This window comes from Drosophila montana, unplaced genomic scaffold (genome assembly GCF_035044405.1).
Source record: "Drosophila montana isolate Dmon_TW-CO22-7 unplaced genomic scaffold, ASM3504440v1 contig_3084_1, whole genome shotgun sequence".
Classification (NCBI taxonomy): Eukaryota; Metazoa; Arthropoda; class Insecta; order Diptera; family Drosophilidae; genus Drosophila; species Drosophila montana.
This window is the reverse complement of record NW_026997958.1, coordinates 103578-122355: the sequence shown is the minus strand read 5'-3', so window position 1 is coordinate 122355 and position 18778 is coordinate 103578. Positions and strand designations below refer to the sequence as shown.

Below are 18778 nucleotides of genomic sequence, written 5' to 3'. Positions count from 1 at the left end.
ACTACTCGTACGGATGCCGACTATCGATTGCCATCCAAAAATCCGTACGGATGCAGCTTTTTTTGCGAAAATTACGAAAATTACGAATCGAACGCGACTAATCTTTCCAAGATCGTGGTTTATTTGGCCAAGATACGTTTTATTCCGTAAAACGACTCCAAAAACGCGAGTTAAAAATTGAATATCTGCCGGACCAGGACTTTCGTGCAGTTTCGCAATTTGTTGCTTTCCTAATTTGAATAAAAAAAAACTCTTAATTGTATAACTTAGAGCAAAAACATTTAATTAATACTTTTCTCACTTAAATTTAAGCTAGGATGAATTATTGCGTACAATATATTTAGTGTTGTGTGTGTGTGTGTTTTGCCTTCTCTCTACATGTTTGTGCGTTTATTTTTTACATTGTATACAAAAATTGAAGTCTTTTGCGTTGCCATCGAAGCTTAAAAACTAAACAAATATGTTTATTAGCAATATTTTATAAATATTTACAAATAATGGCAATATGGCTTGACTCGGCGCAGCTAGCGCAGCTCCCACATAAATAACATTTTAAAACGCCACGCGAGTTATCAAAAATTCCAACAAAAAATCCACAAGAACATTTGATGCTTCGCGGCCTACAAGTTGCACTAGGATTTAGTTATAAATATATATCTATATATATATATATATATATATATGTATAGTTTTCTTTTTGAAGAACACATTTTCCACTTATCCAGTTCGTTTATCCTTTTCGCTTTTTTGGTATTGGCCAACTGTTCAGTTGGAATCGATGTGATGTACTTGTCTAAACTTGTCTTAGCAACGAGGATCACAATATTGAGCTTAGTTATTGCCACTGTTAAGGTTCTCCGCCTCGGGCTCCACGGCGCCCTGGCCAGCCAGAATGGCCATGTCCTCCTTCTCCTTACGCTTAAAGAAGCCCGCCTGCAAGAAGAAGAGTGCGTTAGTCATCAAACCGTTTCCGAATTTCGAGGTACTCACCTTGTACATGGCATAGGTGATGGCTGCCAGCAGCAGGAGGCCGCCCAGTACGGCCAGAATAATGGCCCAGATGGGCAAGCTGGATTCTAGATGCTTTGATATGACATTCGGTTCGATTTTGCGTCGAATGGACAGCGAGCTGCCGGTGGGATCGCCCTCCTTGCGCACATTCAGATCGATGAGGACGACAAAGAACTCCCAGGGATCGATTAGGATGGCATTGACCTCGTTCAGATCGATGCTGTAGCGCATGTTCAGATTGATTGGCTTCTCCGGCTTGAAATTGTAGACGCGCATCACGGCGCGCAAACAAACGGTCATCTCGGGATCCCGGCAATTGAATACAATGGTGCGATTCACCGGCAGCTTGTCCTTGAAGTCCTCGCTGAGCAGATCGTGCGCCTTGAAGTTCACGATGCGCTCATATTGCTCCCGACTGGCGGTCAAGGCTTTCAGATCGCGTCGCTTGCGTCGCGTCATGGATGCCGTGGCCACAGAATCCGAGTCCAATCCCTGCCAGCTTTCCTGCACATAGTGCTCCCCATTCTGGCTGACCACGACGCGCTCCGTGTGCTGGCTCGTTCGTGTTGTTGAGATCTCAATGGGATTCATAATGATCTGCGTATTATTCTGGTCGAGCAGCTCAATGGACACCAGCTGGGAATCGTATGTGGCCTGCATGCTCAGATTGCCCACATTGATGATGGGCAGCGTTGCCGTCGAGCCGGCGATCTTGTAGGCAACGGGTATATGGAAGACTAGCTCCAGGGCATCCACAGTGCTGGGGCCGTTGCTCTTGATCTCATAGTTGTTCACGACCAGCGCGGAGTTCTTATAGTGCTCCAAGTCGATGGCTGCATTAGACTGGCCGCTGCAAGGATCAATGGAATTGGGATGAGTACCTCACAAATTAAGTGAGTTGCTGTCTTTATCGCATCTTACCCGGAGGCATCAATTTCCGTGTGCTCCTTGAGCGCAATCAGCGTGCTGAGCTTATTGTCGCTGAGATTTTGTTCTAGGCCCGTGCTGAATACCTCGGCGCTGATGGTCAAAGCGCTGCCCGTCAAACTGCTCACATCGAAGCTAATCGTGATGCTGTCCCTGTCGCCCTTGCCCAAGGGTCGTCCATGGTTCAGATCGCAGACCATTACCGCCTCGCTGACTCGGCAATTGCCCGGAATTTGGGCGAAATTCAAGCGACTCGAGCTGGTCACATTCAGCTGCGGCAAATAGGCGGTCTCTCCGTTGTTGCTCACCTCGTAATTGAGGCGCAGCGTCCTGTCGCTGCCCAGTATATAGCTGGGACTAGTCCGGATGAAAAACAAATGATGAGCACTTAAATCTTATGGCAGTTTGTCTGAGAGTTACCTGACATCCTTGGCGCTCAGCTTCAGGTCGGCTATGCACACATCTGTGGCACAGCCCGTGCTGAAGATGATCTTCTCTGTGTAGACCTTGGCCTCCTCGGGATCCACAGCGACGCAGGTCTCACAGAATTCTGAAAGCGGATTAAATGGAGAGTAAGTACCAGTTAACAGGAGACTCTTTTCTCTTCCTAACTCTTCCTTCCTTTTACCTTCGGAGTCTGGCACCTTTTTGGTCAGCTCGTAGTGCATCTTTAGCTCGATGGGCTGGAATATATCCTTCTCGCTGTAGCGCACCTCGCAGTCGAAGACGCGGCACTGCTGCGTGATGCCCGCCGTTGCATTGAAGCTCAGCTCGCTGGAGTGCGTCTGGGTGAAGGTCGCCCGTTTGAGCTGAGCATCGATCACAATCCGGATGGCCATCTCCTGCTGCTGGGCAGCGCTGAGCTTGGCCGTCGTCGAGAGTCCGTAGCAGGCCGTGATTTGCACTCGGTTCTGGTCCGGCTTAATCTCGCGATTCTGGGAACGGACGCTGGCCAAGAGCTTGACCACCGGATAGGCGCGATAGAGGAAGACGGCCTCCGCATTGGGCGCGCCCACGGCAAAGTCGTTGAAGCCGTTCGCATCGATGTCGGAGCCACGCGACAGACCATGCCCGAACATGTGCTGGCCGTACTTGGACAACTCCAGCTGCGGCGAGTCCAGGCGCTGACTCGGCTGACTCCGCAGTCCCTGCTCGGCGCCCAGGTATATAAACACGGAACCATTTCCCGCAAAAGGTGCACCGACCGCAATGTCTGGAATCAGCGAGCAAATTAGTGGAAAGTGAAGATAAGCAAATAGTATGTAAATGAAGAGGGAGAAGTCGAAGACGAGAATACAAGAAAGTTTTCCTTTTATATCCCTAAGTTTTCCTATATTTAAAAGACTTCTTTCAAAATTATATAATAATAATAATAATAATATAATAAGGCAAAAGATTTCTTACAAACCACTTATTAAAAAAAAAAAAAGAAAAAAAAAAAAGATTTTAAATAAAAACAAAAAAAAAAATAATTTTAAATAAAAATAATAATATTGTTATAATAATATTGTTAAAAAAAAAAATGTTTCAAAGGTATTTGGTAAATTCTGCTTAAGAAATTGTCAATAAAAAAGGTTCTTCATGCAAAAGTTGAATTATCGGACGTTTATGCCTATGATAGCTATAAGATTTGGATCCGAATCGACCGACTAAATAAATACGCCAAGATTAAAGCAAATCTGAGAGATATGGCTATATAAGTATATATGCCTTATACGAATATAGGTATCTTCTTGCAGGTGTTACATATTTTACCATTAAATTCAAATACCTTTTGCAAGGGTATACAACCTAGACGATCTTTGGAAGCGTGTAGAACTGGAGTGGAAACGAGTTCCAAAGGAAACCATAGAGAAACCATTGGTCGAGAGTATGCCAAACCGAATAAAAAGTGTAATAGCTAATAAGGGTCTGTGGACAAAATATTGATTTTGAATCATATTTAATTTTTTTCTCACTGAACGTTCAAAATCGTACACATGCGTTTTTTGTTTTAGTTTTTTTTGTTTGAATATTTTGCTGATTTATTTTTGTTTTTGTTATATACGGCAATTTGTTAAGAATTAAATATATATTATTGGAAAAAAAAAAGTTTTTTTTATTTGCTTCATTCCTTTGAATATTATTGACCCACAAAGTTCAAAGTGTCAACTATGGAAACACTTTTGCTCCCTACTGTATATATTATAATATTCCGCCTGAGCACTTTATATGCGTAAGTGTTCCTATTCAATTGCTGCGCGGTGTATTTATTTTATTTATCTATATGGAGCGGAATAGTACTCTATGCACAAGGCCACGCCCAAGACGGGGCAAAGATTGCAATAATATTTACATTGCATTTGTCAGCACAGGAGCAAAGGGAGGGGGAGGGGGGGGGAGGGGACACTTAGTAAAGGTGGGACAACTTACCGTTGTAGCCGTCGTGATTAATGTCGCCGAGTCGGGTGAGCGTGGTGCCGAAACGTGCCTTGGCCGTGACGGGCAGCGGACAGGGCAGCAGATTGACCTCGAAATTGAACTGGAATCGAAAGCAACGATTAGTCAGCACCAGGAAGAGGAAGAGCGTCGCTCGGCTTACTCACCCGGCCCTTGTTGAGGAAGACATAGATGGCGCCATTATCGTGCGACTCTTCGAGGGAATGCTGCGGCGCGGCGATGATCACATCGGTGAGATTGTCCCCGTTGAGATCCTCGGCGAGCACGGCATAGCCAAAGTATTCGCCAAACTGTTCGCCGCGAAAGACGTGATACTTCTCGATGGATTTGCCGCGCACATCGTAGATGTAGGCCTCGCCGGACTGCTCGTTGGCCTGCGGCGCGGTGGCCACATAGAGAAGCCTCTTCAGGTCCGTGCTGTCGAAGTGGCCGGAGCCGACGGCGTAGCCGAAATACGAGTCGTCCGGCTGGCCCCAGCGATCCGGATTGGGTATGTCCGTCTCGTAGGTGACTTCCGGCGCATAGTCCAAATAGTCGCCGCTGCCACGGATCTTGCGACGCTTCTGGCTGTTCGTGTCGCGGCGACTCGCCGAGGGATCATCCACGAGGGAAACCTTGCGATAGCGTATGACCGAGCCGCGCCACGTGAAGATGCCCGGCGCTCCGATCAGGAACTGCTCGTTGTCGTCCGACACATGAGCGCTGAGTCCCTGCTCGGCCAGGATATAGAAATAGTATCGATGATCGTTGTTCTCCTTCACCTGATCGTCCTTCAGGCGCAACGGCGAGATCTTGGTCACATTCTGCGGCTGATCCGCGAGCGTATCCGCGACCCAATAGCATATGCCGTGCATATGGTAATCCTTCGACGACGGCGCTATAAATCTCGGCGCGCACACCAACAGCTTATCCTCGTCCCGCGTCCCGCCGTCCATCGAGCCGCCCAGCCATTGATAGTCGCGTCGCTCCGAGTCCCATGTATACTCGTTATTCTCATTATTCCGATTGCCGTGGCTATCGAAGACATATGGACTGCAGGTGCCATTGAGCAGGGAGCACCTGTAGATGGCGCCCGTCTCGTTCACAGCGCGCTGTGCCTCCAGCGTAGACTGAGCCTGCGGTGCACCCACAAAAACGCTGCAAAAGAGGGGGAGGGGCAGGGGAGGGGAGATGGATAGAATCATTAGCAAGAGGCATTAAATCTGACAATGAACCTCAGACCAATTGAGACCAATTGACCAATAGACCAATAGACCTAGTCATCGACTCGACTCAGCAATTGGAATTTGTCGCATTTTCCAGCTAAATACAGTTATGAGTTCTCAATACTTAACAGACATAGGCTATTCTTTATGGTCGAAACGGCGACCAACCTGATAAAGACATTATCTGCGAGCATAGCTGGCGTATACTTGATAAACGACAATTCATTTATCGCTTGAAACTGAGAAATGGGTAGGGGAAACAATTAATAATACTCTTAGTCAAGTCAGACCCAAGGCAATATAATACTAAGGAATATCTTGAAGGAAGTTAAACTGGGACAAAGGAGCCACAAAGTGAACCTTCATTCAGCTCCAGCTTGAGGCCATAGAAATTGAACATTTGTTTGCATTATATAAGAACTTAATAAAACTATAAATAATACGAATAAATAATTTACTTTGCATTAACAATGTAATTTTAGCCAGAATTCCATTCTTGCTTTAGTCTTGGCAAACTGCTGTCAGCTTTAATTGGCATTTTTGCCATAACGCACACACACACACACACACACACACATGCGCACACAGGTAATCTTATCAAAGAAAATCGACTAAAAGCAAAGCTGATAAACAGCACAAAAAATTGGCATTGACTAACTTTTTAGCTAGAAAACACAGAGAACAATAGCCAGAAATTGAATATGCCTCATTGAGTAACAAATATATATATATATTTATATATATATATATATATATATAGGTATATCTGGTCGGAAGGGTATCAACGTACGTGCAATGTGAATGCTTTAATATTTGCATAACCTCAGCTATTCGTTTCGGCCCATGTTTGATATACCCCAACCCACAACAACAATGCACTCACAATTCTAATAAGAATTAGCTGGAATCCATATTCCGTTCAATTCGCTTTTAATAAGAAATTCCATGCCTGAAACAAGCCTCAATAGATATAAAATGGTCTCTCTCGAATAGAGTAATAGATTTTTATAACAAGTCCCGTAATTGGAATAAGAAGGTCGATCTTGCTTGATTTTTCTCTGAGTGTACTAGCCCTACACACTGGAGTGTAGGGTGAACAACTGCCCCACCCTACCTGGCAGCTACCTTGTCGGATTGATAGCAGCAACAATTATGACTTCATCATTTGCACAACTTATTAAGTTGTGTTTCATTTTTCTTTTTCATTCACTTTTTTCTTTTATGGCCCCACTTCATCTGGCATCTAGGCCCCCCGCTCCCCACTCCCCGCCGATTCGATTTCGATTTCGATGAATCATCGAAAACTCCAACCTGTTTGCCCTAACGGACGCCTAGAGCGAACGAAAGAGCGAGCGAGAAGCGAGAGAAGACGCGCCCCGAGCTTTAAGTTTCGAGTCGAATCGGATCGCGGATCTTGGAACGGCACACTTACCCGTGCGGTCGCAGAGAGATGCTATAACCGAAATATGACGCACGCACTTTCGGCATCGCCGTGGCGAACTGTGGATCTCTGATCTGTTTGTTGGGGCGCGGGGACATGTTGTAGGCGCAGGCGCTGACAGCGAGGCAGACAACGACAGCCAGCAGCGACAGGAGCAAGCTACCTTGCCGGGCCATGTTAACGGCTTTTAATCAACTGAGCTAAAGCAGTTACACTATAAATTCTGATTATATATATTATCACAAATGTCAAACGGCGACAAAAACACGCGCAGCAACGCACGACCTGATGCAACAGACAATATTACAAATGATTTGCCGCTCGCAACCGTCTCGAGCCAATGTCTGAACTCGACTGAAAAGCTGCGCGCGCTCTCTTCGACTTGCAGCCGCAGCGGACAGGTAACTTTTTGAGAGTGCGCAGCGTTGCTCGAATTCGCTCTCATTTTCTCTCTCTAGCTCGCTCGCTTTTCCACTCAAAGCGTGAACAGCTTACTCACTTTACCGTTGTTTGCAGTCGACTGGACGACAGTGGGAGTGAGAACGTGTGCTTTAAAAAAGCTGCGTTTATGTTTATTATCTTATTTCCATATTTGGCTGGAGTCAACTTGTTTGGCCTTCCCTTCGTATAAAATGCAATTTCATAGTGTATGGGAAGCAACAACAACAGTTTACAGCTGAATGCAACTAGCTGAGCGTAGCTGATAACAAAACAGATTCAAAATAAACTAAATACAACCGGTTAATCAGCTTTTATAAATAACTTGAAAAAAAAAGCGAAATATTAACTTTAACACTTTGCTACGACTAAAAAAACAAAAGCGTTTTTTTATTGCCACTGGAACGCAGATTATAAAAGGAGCATAAAAAGAGACTTTTTCTTTCTGTGCATCTAATGCTTAGTCAGCCCCAAGAGGGGGGGGGGGGGTAAATGAATCACAATTTTGCATCCATGCAATGCCTAGGCAATCAATTTTGATTTCTTGCCCTTTGTTGTGCGCTCTACAATTGTATTTGTATATTCACAAATCGTAATTAAATTGTCAGGTAACAAGCACATGTCACTCAGCTACTTGTTTGGTATTTACAGTATTTACACATTTATGCAAAAGCAATCAACAAATATTTGTTGTTACTTAAGCGACAAGCATGAAAACAACAGCATTGACAGCAGCAGCGCACACACATGCATTAGTGTGCGTGTGCGTGTGTGTGTAAGTACTCATTCATTCACTCGCAACTGACCGTCTTTACACACCAACGCCGACTTTTGAGTATTTCCCAAAAAAATGCTTATGAGTCACTCGCTCAAGAGGATTGTAATGTGTCACCCAGTTATGCACACAAACATACAGACACGAAGGCATCCGCAACCGCACACACTCTAATCCATTTGTATAAGATCAGCGGAGGTTTTGCTTGAGACGGACTAAAGTTTATACATATTTTTTAAATTTTTATGTGTATGTATATACTACTATTTATATAGTCCAGTTATTACCCGGTTTTTTCAGTATTTTACTATTAGAGTTTTTGAAGTAATTGCTTCTATTTTGGTGTTGCGAGGTGTATTGAATATTGTTATCTTGTAAACGGAATGCCCTGTGCTGAGTGCAGCAAAAGAAATTGTCAGGACGGAGGGTAGCGCCATTGTGTTTTCTCTCTCTCTCTCTCTCTCTTTATATATAAACATATCTCCTCGCGCGGATATGTATTATTTCCACTACGTCATAAAACGTCATATCTCCGCGCGGTAATCTATTGTTTCTACTAAGGCGGAGCTATGTCGTTCCTTAACGTTCTATCACCGCACGGAATTATAGCGTTGCTGAACAAGTGACCTAAAGTGACCTAACTTTTCCCCTTTGGATTGCGAATTACCAATTATAACCAGATATTTCCACCCCTCTTGGATTGAAATTGCGTGTGAAAGGATGCTTTAACGAAAGTTTATTTATCAAATTCTCAGAATAATCAGAATCAGAATAATCCAACTTTTGATTCTATATTCGAGGCACTTTGCACAGATTTTCAAATATCTACGTATATTTTACATTCAACTTAAGACGTGGAGGTCACGATAGAATGCGGGTTCAATGAACGAAAGTTTACTTTTCGGTTTCAAGCTGCTCACCACAAGACACGGGTGGAAATGGAGATGGGTGGAAACTGTTGAATACCAACTTTTGGTTCTTTATACTATATATGATATTATATTTACAGTTGGAACTGGAACTGGATGATGGATTGCTTTTGCCAGGGATTTGCTCGCTATATATAGTATATATATATAAATATATATATATGTGTATATATAAATGTGTGTATGCATGTTTGTGTATGTATGTATGCGTGCATATAGTCGGACAATAAGAATAAGCCGCGTCGTGGACCACACAAATCTTCTTTCTTTCGCGCTGTGATTGCGCCCATCTCCATCTCCATCAACAACAACAACAGCAACAACAACAACAACAAAAGCAACAACAGCAGCAACTTGCGGTCAACAAATGTTTAAGAACAAAAGCAGCCGCTGCAGCAAGAGTTGCTGCAGTTTTTGTTGTTTTGTTGTTGCTGTTGCTCGTTTTGGAATTGGGTTTAATGACCAAGAGAAAAGCAGCTAAAAATATTTGTGCGGTGTTAACTTTGTGGCTGAGTCGCATCTCCGGCGTCGCGGGGGCGCCGTGCCATACTGACGTGCTGACGTACTGACGTGCTGGCGCCGCGGCAGCAGACAGCACTTTATGCATTACAATATGCAGCTGATGTCGCCAAGCATTTGTTGCCTGTATCGCGAGTATCCATGTGTTGCGCAATTCATTCGCTGCTCGCTTCACACACGTTTGATACTCGTTCATGCGAAATGAATCATAATCTTTCTGCACAACTACCCAAAAGGGAAAATGTCGTCGCGACGAGTATTCGTTTAGCTAAGTTGAGTTTTATTTGACGTTTAGCTAATTACAAAATTCGAAATATTGTAAATTAAAGCTATTAAAGCTCAATTATCGATAAAGTCTGTCGGTTATTTGTTTAAGAAACTTATTATTATTAAAAATTTATGCTGTTTAGCTGATAAATAAACGTCAATAATTTAGCTGCTAAAATGTTATCAATAGTTGGCTTGATATATATTCCAAGCCGAACATTATCATTGATCTTTATATAAATGATTTTCCCCTTTCAAATTTTATTTTTTCTTTAACTCCAAACTTGAGACTTTAAAACTATTCAATTAGCTTCTCACACTTTTGTAGGGTATTTCTATGCTCATTCGACAGCAACATTTCTACTTGTTTATTCTTACTTTTTCTAGTTTTAATTTTGTTTTGTACCAACTTCAATTGATGTGAAATAAATTACAGGTTGTCGTGATTTTACGCGTAATTTCCGTAAATAATTAGGCGCACTCGCGGCTAATTGCGGGGCTAATCACAATAAAAACAAATTTCTGGCACATTGCATTAAATTTTCAAGTGCGAGTCACAAAAAAAAAATTAGCAGAGGAAGTAACCCAATTAGTTAGACGAGTGTCCATCCAGATGATAAAAAAAACCAAAAAAAATACTCAAATGCGAAACTCGTTATAAACACGAACTACTCATAGTCATGCATAAAAAACAAGATTGTCAATTTCCCCAAAAAAAATACGAGTATGGCTATAAAATGCGAAAAAATTATTACTACTAACTGCGCGCGAAAAAAAAGAAAGAATATGACAATAAAAAACAGTATGAAATTTGATGCTTTGTCATCTGAAGCTGTGGCCCAAATTTGGCGACTCTTTCTTATGCTCTACCCGAAAAAAGGACATATCAAGTGCGTGAATCAGTTTGCGACAAATAATTGTAAGATATTTTTTTATTAAATTCGTATTGAAGTGGATAATCGAAGGATTAATTGTCTAAGTAATCCAGTAAAGCAAGTTCCTGGTTCAAATTGAACGCGGCTATATTTAAACAAGTGAAAGGTTCTAGTCGGGAGATGCCGACTAGAGGATACCCTGAACCCTCTTCTTCTTCTCTTATAAAATGAAAGATACTTGATATATATATATTCCATTCTAGATGTCAAGTTTGGTGACTCTGGCTCATATTATTTGCCGAAATTGCCCAAAAAAACAGAATTTCTATATTCGATTTTTTATCGATTACTTGGAAACGGGGCAAGTTATCGAATATCGGAAACAAACTCGATCTACGCGGGGACTAGGAGAACCTACAGCTAAAATTTCAAGTCTCTAGCTCTTATAGGTTACGAGATCCTTGCGTTCATACATAAGGACGGACGGATGGACGGACGGAAGGACGGACGAACGGACAGACAGTCAGACGGATATGGCTAGGTCGACTCGTCTGTTGATGCTGATCAAGAATATATATACTTTATGGGGTCGGAGATGCTTCCTTCTGCATTTGTTACATACATTTGCACAAATACATTTACCCATTTCTAATGGGTTCAGGGTATACAAAGTAAGATTTACAATAACAATGTCCACGACTAAAACTTATAAAAACAAATGCGTATTTCATTCATAATTTTGGCAATTGAAAGAAATGGAAAAGAAAACCTTAATAGCTCGAATAAAGATACAAAATGTTCTATATATTATGATACCAATATATATAACACAATGTCACCAAAACGTCTCTCCGACATGTTTTGACTACTTGATTCATTGTTGCAATGAATCATTGCTGGGGGCTTGGAAATATCATGTTAAGCCAGGCATTGATAATGTGTATTGTGTTTCACTGAAATGTGTTGTATTTACTTTGTGCTCCTTATCCCATTGTAGGGGACTACTTTGGGTAAGTTGCATAAGCAATAGATATATAGGACTGACTCATCAGCTGTGCAATATATTCATGTGAAACAAATCTTAATCAGAGAATTGCATGTCTGTCATTCACTTGGAAATTGATTCTTATCAGAGTCTGCTGATTGAGGAGAAGTTTTCAGCATAATCTAACTTAAATCAAGCTAAACTTACTTTTTGCCTAATGAATTCAAGCTAATGAAAGAATTTTAGCAATGTCTAAGCCTAATGCATTGCATTATTCTCAAAATACGAATGTATTTTACTTTAGTTTTATGCTTATCTTAGAGTATTTCCCAGAGTCTGCTGATTGAGGAGAAGTTTACAGCATAATCTAACTTAAATCAAGCTAAACTTACTTTTTGCCTAATGAATTCAAGCTAATGAAAGAATTTTTGCAATGTCTAAGCCTAATACATTGCCTTATTCACCAAATACGAATGTTTTTGAATGTAGTTTAATGCTTATCTTAGAGTATTTCCCTAAACTTTTTGTATTTATTGTTTACTGCAAAAAAGAACCTAACAAGTTGAAGCTAATGAATTGTAGCAATGTCTAAGCCTAATAAGCCTAATGCATTATTCACCAAATACGAATTTTTTCGAATGTAGTTTAATGCTTATCTTAGAGTATTTCCAAATTCAACATTATCTAACTTAAATCAAGCTAAACTTACTTTTTGCCTAATGAATTCAAGCTAATGAAAGAATTGTAGCAATGTCTAAGCCTAATGCATTGCATTATTCACCAAATACGAATATATTTTACTTTAGTTCAATGCTTATCTTAGAGTTTTTCCCCTAAACTAGCTTTTTGTCTATATTGTTTACTGCAATAAAGAACCCAACAAAGTTGAAGCTAATGAATTGTAGCAATGTCTAAGCCTAATGCATTGCATTATTCAACAAATACGAATGTATTTGAATGTAGTTTCATGCTTATCTTAGAGTATTTCCCTAAACTTACTTTTTATCTATATTGTTTACTGCAAAAAAGAACCCAACAAGTCGAAGCTAATGGATTGTAGCAATGTCTAAGCCTAATGTATTGCATTATTCACCAAATACGCATTTATGCTTATCTTAGAGTATTTCCTTGGAGACTTCGCATACTTCGCAACAGTTGATCTCTAATGTCTTGGGTTTTGTTTGAATTTTAAAGCTTGATTTGATTTGCTGTGCAGCTTTAATTTTATTTTTTTGGTGTGATGTCATTGCCGGTGCCCGTATTCTAAACAAAAGTGGACGCCATCAGGTCTACGCACAAGTATCTACCCGGAGCTATATCTACATATATACCATATCCATGGCGTATGTGGGTCGAAGTGAGAGTTTGTCAATTGTCGAGAGATCTGAGAGCTGCGATCTGTGGCAATTCGAATTGATGGCAATTGTTGTTGAAGTTTGTTATTTTTAGAAAATGCTGTTTGCTAAGTGTTTTTTTTTCTACTCTTTCGAGTGGTTTACGTGCTGCGCATTTTTTAACTATTATTTTTGTTGGGTTTTAGTTTTTATTTATGCAGCTGCCAAGTCGAAAATTTACGAACTATCGCCATTATTTGACTACATTTAATTATGGGCCACATAAACGCAGTCAAATGGCGTTAAATGCCGCCCAAGTGCTAATTGATGCTAATCAATTTACTGTGTCTGATGCATACCCTGTAAACAGTGAGAATTGAACGAAAGTTGCATGACTTTTTAATATACACACACATCTGTCAGAGATGTTATGGGCATCAATGTGGGGCTGATAAGAGAAAAACCAGCTTTTCTATATATTACAGGGCATCTGTTAGTCTGTCACTCTCAGCTAAAGCTCACTCGAGTTCAAGCAAGAAGCTTCTTTGATTTCTCAATTTTGGGCGAGCGTTGAAATATTTTCAAGCATTTGTCATAAAAATTGAGCCACAGCTGCAAAATATTGACAAAGGTGTTGCCGAGCAGCAGCTCAATTGCAAGCGGGGAGAGAGAGGGGGGGAGTGGACGGGGGAGTGGGGCGGACAAGACTAAAAGGCGTTGCTTGTTGCCGAGTTTCTCACATATTTTTTTGCCCCTCTTTTTTTTGTTCTGCTAACAGCAAATATTTGCAAAAGGCGCATAGCAGCCCGGCTTGTTCAAGCACGCACTCATATTCACTCGTATTCATATTCACATTCATATTCAAACACTCAAACATTCACGCACGCACTCACCTGGTGGGGCGCATGACCAGTGTGTAGCCAAAGTAGCTGCTGCGCGCTTGGGGCAAATGGAATTTGAGGTCTTGGGGCGCGCGTATCACAAAGTTGGCGCGCGGCGCGTAGTTGAAGGCGTTTGCCACGCCTCCGGGACGCAGCTGCGGCAGCAGCAGCGCCAGCAGCAGCAGCGGCACAAAAAGGCGGCACATCTTTTCTGTTGTTGTTGTTGTTGTTGTTTGGCAGTTAAAATTCAATTTGAATTGAAAGACATCAAATGAAATTTGCGCATGCGTAATTTTTGCTTGCTTTTAAATTGAATTTTATTAAGAATGCACAGTTATATATATGCACAGTTATATTTGTATATATCACATATGGCTTTATTAAGCTCATAAATCACAATTAAAACGAGCTCGAGGATTATATTTATGATTTATTGAATTTAATTGATGATTTAACACGCAGTCCACACTTTAGTTAATTTATTTTTATTGCATTTTTTATTAATCCTAAGCCGAAAGTCGAATATGTTGTTGTTGATTGTGCGAGAGCCGCTTTACAACTGTTTCGCTTTAATTACACTTGTGTCAAGTAAACAGACAAAAAAACTCTTGAAATTCACGTAATTCGCGTATGTTGCAAGCGCCTTTGCCGCAGCCTCAACTGCTGCTGCTCTTTTATACTATAGAGATCATGCGTGCACCGATTTCACGTCTTTTGCCTCCGCTCTTTATTTGCCCCGTGTTCACTCGACGAACGCTTCGAATAAAATGAAGCAGCTCAATTGCCGCTGTGTGTTCTCTGGCCTCTTGTTTGGGTCTCTGTGTCTGTGTCTGGACTGTGCTTTGATTTCGATTGCATTTGTGTGTGTGCGTGTGCGTGCGTGCTTGAATGTGTCGTACAGGCGACATGTTTGTCACAAGCTCGAACTCAAATGATATGCATAAAGCATTATCTTAATCGGAGGCCATAGTTGCCAGTGTTATTTAAGAATCATTATTTTTGGAGAAGTCTAATAATGAAGTTGTAAGATTTTTGTGGTCAAGTGATTTTTTTTTTATTTGCAAAGATACCTTGATGAAATTCACCATCGACTAAGCGCACAACTGCCATCTATGTGGAAGGGAAATTATTGTTCCCATTGAGTATTTTCCCTTTCATTCTTAAAATATTTTTGTCGGTTGGCATGAAGTGAATTCTCTTTTAACAGTGCATGCAACCACCCGCGCTTGCAAACACACTCCCGCATGCATTTTTACATCCTCTCTCACACGCACACTCACACACACACATGGACAATCAGCAAAGAGCGTTGCGTTGCGTTCATTATTGTCACCATTGAGCGAGTGGAATTCGTGTGAGTGGACTTGGTTGTTTCCTTTAATGAGGAATAACTCCCTTTGGAGCCGAACCGGGCTATTTGTCAGCTTTTATTTTTTTCGAAGTGCGCATAAATACTTATTTGCTTATAATTAAGAATTTGCATTAAGCATTCAAAATGCTCGCACCAGAATGATCAGTTTGGACATGCAAATGAAGAGCACATGTCGGCCATAAATATCCAACAAAGGATGACGATTTATATAAGAATATATACGTTTATGTGTATGTGTATGTGTATATATATGTATATTGTATATGTATATTAGTTATGCATGCAAGTGCTTGCGGGCATGTGCTTTATATTGCCGAAATACTCAGCATGCTCAGTATGCTGTTGCAGTCATTGAACTTGTAGGCAAAATAAATACCGGGAGCGGATTGTTTATACACAATAAAATAAGCTTATCAGCTCGACAGTGCGATATAAAAAATGTAGCCCAACAATTTGTTAGGGTAGGTTATGTGCAGCGAGACCGCAGTTTATGTGTCCGTGACATGAATGGGAGTTAAATAAGCGTTGCCAGGCAGTTTGACATGCGGCCGGGTCGCTGGCTCAATTAGAAGGCACTTAGTAACGGCAAGAGCGAGCGAGCGAGAGAGAGAGAGAGAGAGAGAGAGAGCACAGACAGGGGCCTGATAAGACGCACGTCTTTCCATTTACTGCAGTTGACTTTGGCTCCCTTCTGTGTTTGTGTAATTGAATTAGTTTGCCGTTTATCAGCCGCAATTGTAAAACAATAAAAACCTAAGAAAGTTCAAGCGCTGATAAGCCAATTGAATCGAACCCCATAAATGTCAATTCACAGCTTTACCAATTACAATTACAATTTCCATTACAATTTCAATTTCAATTCCATTTAAAGAAACTTTCAAATTCGAATTTGAAGTCGAGGCATAAATAAAATTCCTGTTAAAAGCCATAAATACGTAATACTCTAGTTGTGGGTCTTAAACATCTGTGTTTATTTGGTTTTTGGGGTTGGCGCGGTGCAAATACCAGACAACCAGACAACTAATATACCCTGTAATGGGGAGAGAGAGCTACGATTGTCTTACTAAATTAAAAACTTTTTCCCTTTTCGTTTATTTCAAACAATAAATTTAAATGCTGGATTTCGATTCTTCTGGTATATATCATCATCAGACAACATTGCGCTCTAATACCCTGTAATGGGGAAAAGAAGGGGCTAGAATTTTTGAATAAATTAAAAACTCTTTCCTTATTCGTTTATTTCAGTGAAAAAATAAAGAAATAAACTCGATTCTGATTCAAATTGCGGATTTATATTCTTCTGGCATATATCATATTATTTTTTATTATTATTTGATTTTATATATTTTAACCAATCTCTATGTACAGGGTATCTAACAGTTAAGCGGTCGCTAACAAGCAGCTATATATTTTCTTTTTGAAGCTTGGGCACAACTATTTAAAAAGTTCCAAAGTAAACATTGACTGGCGGTAAATGCAACGCGGCAATGCCACATTGATCCAAATTTTATCTTTGTCTGTGTCTGTGCCACGCCCACAAGTCCACAAAGTTGAAAGTATCATAATGCAATAGGCATAATTATGCGCTCGCCAGCTGATTTGACGGCAATTATGGCAGTGGCAAAGCCAGCACGAACTGCAGTTGCAGTTGCAGTTGCAGTTGCAGCAACAGCAGCAGAAGGGGGCAGCAATATATATGTATATATTGTGGCATATAATTGAAGTTCATGCCACAGCAGTCGCCCTCGCACGCGTCTGCTCTTTCGTGCGGCGCTCCCCTTCAATGTTGCTGGCTGCACTTGAAATGGCTGCAACATGTGCTTGTGGCAGCAACAAACAAAAACGAGAAAGAGGGCACGCCGAAGATTTAATACCCTTTTGGGGTAATGCTAATAGCGGTTTGCTGGTATCTAAGCAGCACGGGGAAAATAGTTAATGCCGAGCATGGTCAAAATACAAGAAAGAAAAAAGTTTTCTATACAACAACTTAATTTTCGACCGATCGTTCCTATGGCAGCTATATGATATAGTGGTCTTATGTTGATGGTATTTTGCATATATATGAGGAGCAGGGTAAAACTAATAAATGCCGAGTTTGGTCAAGATATCTTGAATAACAAAAAAGTTTTTTATACAAGAACCTACTTTACGGCCGATCGTTCCTATGGCAGTTATATGATATCGTGGTCAGATGTTGATGGTATTTTGCTTATATATGAGGAGCATAGTAGAACTAATAAATGCCGAGTTTGGTCAAGATAACTTGAATAACAAAAAAGTTTTTCATACAAGAACCTACTTTACGGCCGATCATTCCTATGGCAGCTATATGATATAGTGGTCAGATGTTGATGGTATATTGCATATATATGAGGAGCAGGGTAAAACTAATAAATGCCGAGTTTGGTCAAGATATCTTGAATAACAAAAAAGTTTTTCATACAAGAACCTGCTTTACGGCCGATCGTTCCTATGGCAGCTATATGATATAGTGGTCAGATGTTGATAAGATTTTGCATATATATGAGGAGCAGGGTAAAACTAATAAATGCCGAGTTTGGTCAAAATATCTTGATAAGCAAAAAAGTTTTTCATACAAGAACCTACTTTATGGCCGATCATTTACAACTGAGAGACTAGTTTGCATAGAAACAGATAGACGGAGAGACAGATAGACAGACGGACATGAACATATCGACTCAACTGTTGATACTGATCAAGAAGAAGAGACGTCTCCTTCTACGCGTTACACAGTTAACGACAAAATTATAATACCCTCTGCAAGGGTATAAAAAACGCTCACAAATTGAACTGTTGAAACTGAGTTTCGCCCTCAAATGGGGTTCGTTTACTAGAGGCTGCCCTTGAGATGATCTTTACTCCAATTCATGCAGTTGCTGCTGCTGTGAAACTGGCATCGCTTTTTTATCTCCCTTCCCCCCAATGAATTTAGCTCGTATTCATAATTATCTGTCGCCATACTTGACGGAAGTTTCATGCACTTTTCCACATTTACAACTTGACGAATGCTTCGCGCTTCTAGATGCATTTATCAATTTATCAGCAAAAGCAAACATATATATATACATATGTATATATATACATGCTATATCTCCCCATATGTACTTGCAGTCATATCAACGACAACTAAATAACTATAGAATAGCTACCCTCCCCTCTCCACTCTCCTCGCCCCTCTCCTCTCTCGCCCCTGTTGTTGCCTTTTGTTGCAGCTGTGAAAATATTGTGAGCCGGCGCCTTATTTGGTCAACGCGTGAGGCGTGCTTGGGCAAGGGGAGCGGGAGGGAGGGGGAGGGGTAGGGGGGAGGGGTAAAGCAGTAAAGCTGACAAAAGGAAGTGTCTGTCTGCGTTTATAAAGG

General features: G+C 41.1%; 1 protein-coding gene across 2 annotated transcripts; it reads right to left on the bottom strand.

Annotated features, from left to right (window-relative positions):
• Window positions 1–361: 361 nt before the first annotated feature.
• scb (scab) lies at window positions 362–14247 on the bottom strand. 2 transcript variants are annotated; one of them, XM_064685696.1, is made up of 8 exons: window positions 14039–14247; window positions 4524–5514; window positions 4351–4459; window positions 2567–3151; window positions 2359–2488; window positions 1933–2295; window positions 991–1861; window positions 362–933 (listed from the first exon to the last, which is right to left on the bottom strand). In XM_064685696.1, exons 1-8 carry the CDS (start codon window positions 14230–14232, stop codon window positions 832–834), a joined length of 3345 nt encoding a protein of 1114 aa, XP_064541766.1. In that variant the 5' UTR covers window positions 14233–14247; the 3' UTR covers window positions 362–831. The 2 variants fall into 2 exon arrangements, with proteins under 2 accessions (XP_064541766.1, XP_064541767.1); XM_064685697.1 differs by lacking the exon at window positions 14039–14247 and adding an exon at window positions 7015–7371.
• Between the last annotated feature and the right edge of the window lie 4531 nt (window positions 14248–18778).

What these genes read in the sequence shown, in the direction of transcription:
- scb (XM_064685696.1), bottom strand. Translation starts at nt 14,232, where the DNA reads ATGTGCCGCCTTTTTGTGCCGCTGCTGCTGCTGGCGCTGCTGCTGCCG. An exon ending in AAAGGTGCCAGACTCCGAAG is followed by an intron (nt 2,489 to 2,566) that starts GTAAAAGGAAGG and finishes ATCCGCTTTCAG; the next exon opens with AATTCTGTGAGACCTGCGTC. An exon ending in CTGAGCGCCAAGGATGTCAG is followed by an intron (nt 2,296 to 2,358) that starts GTAACTCTCAGA and finishes CATCCGGACTAG; the next exon opens with TCCCAGCTATATACTGGGCA.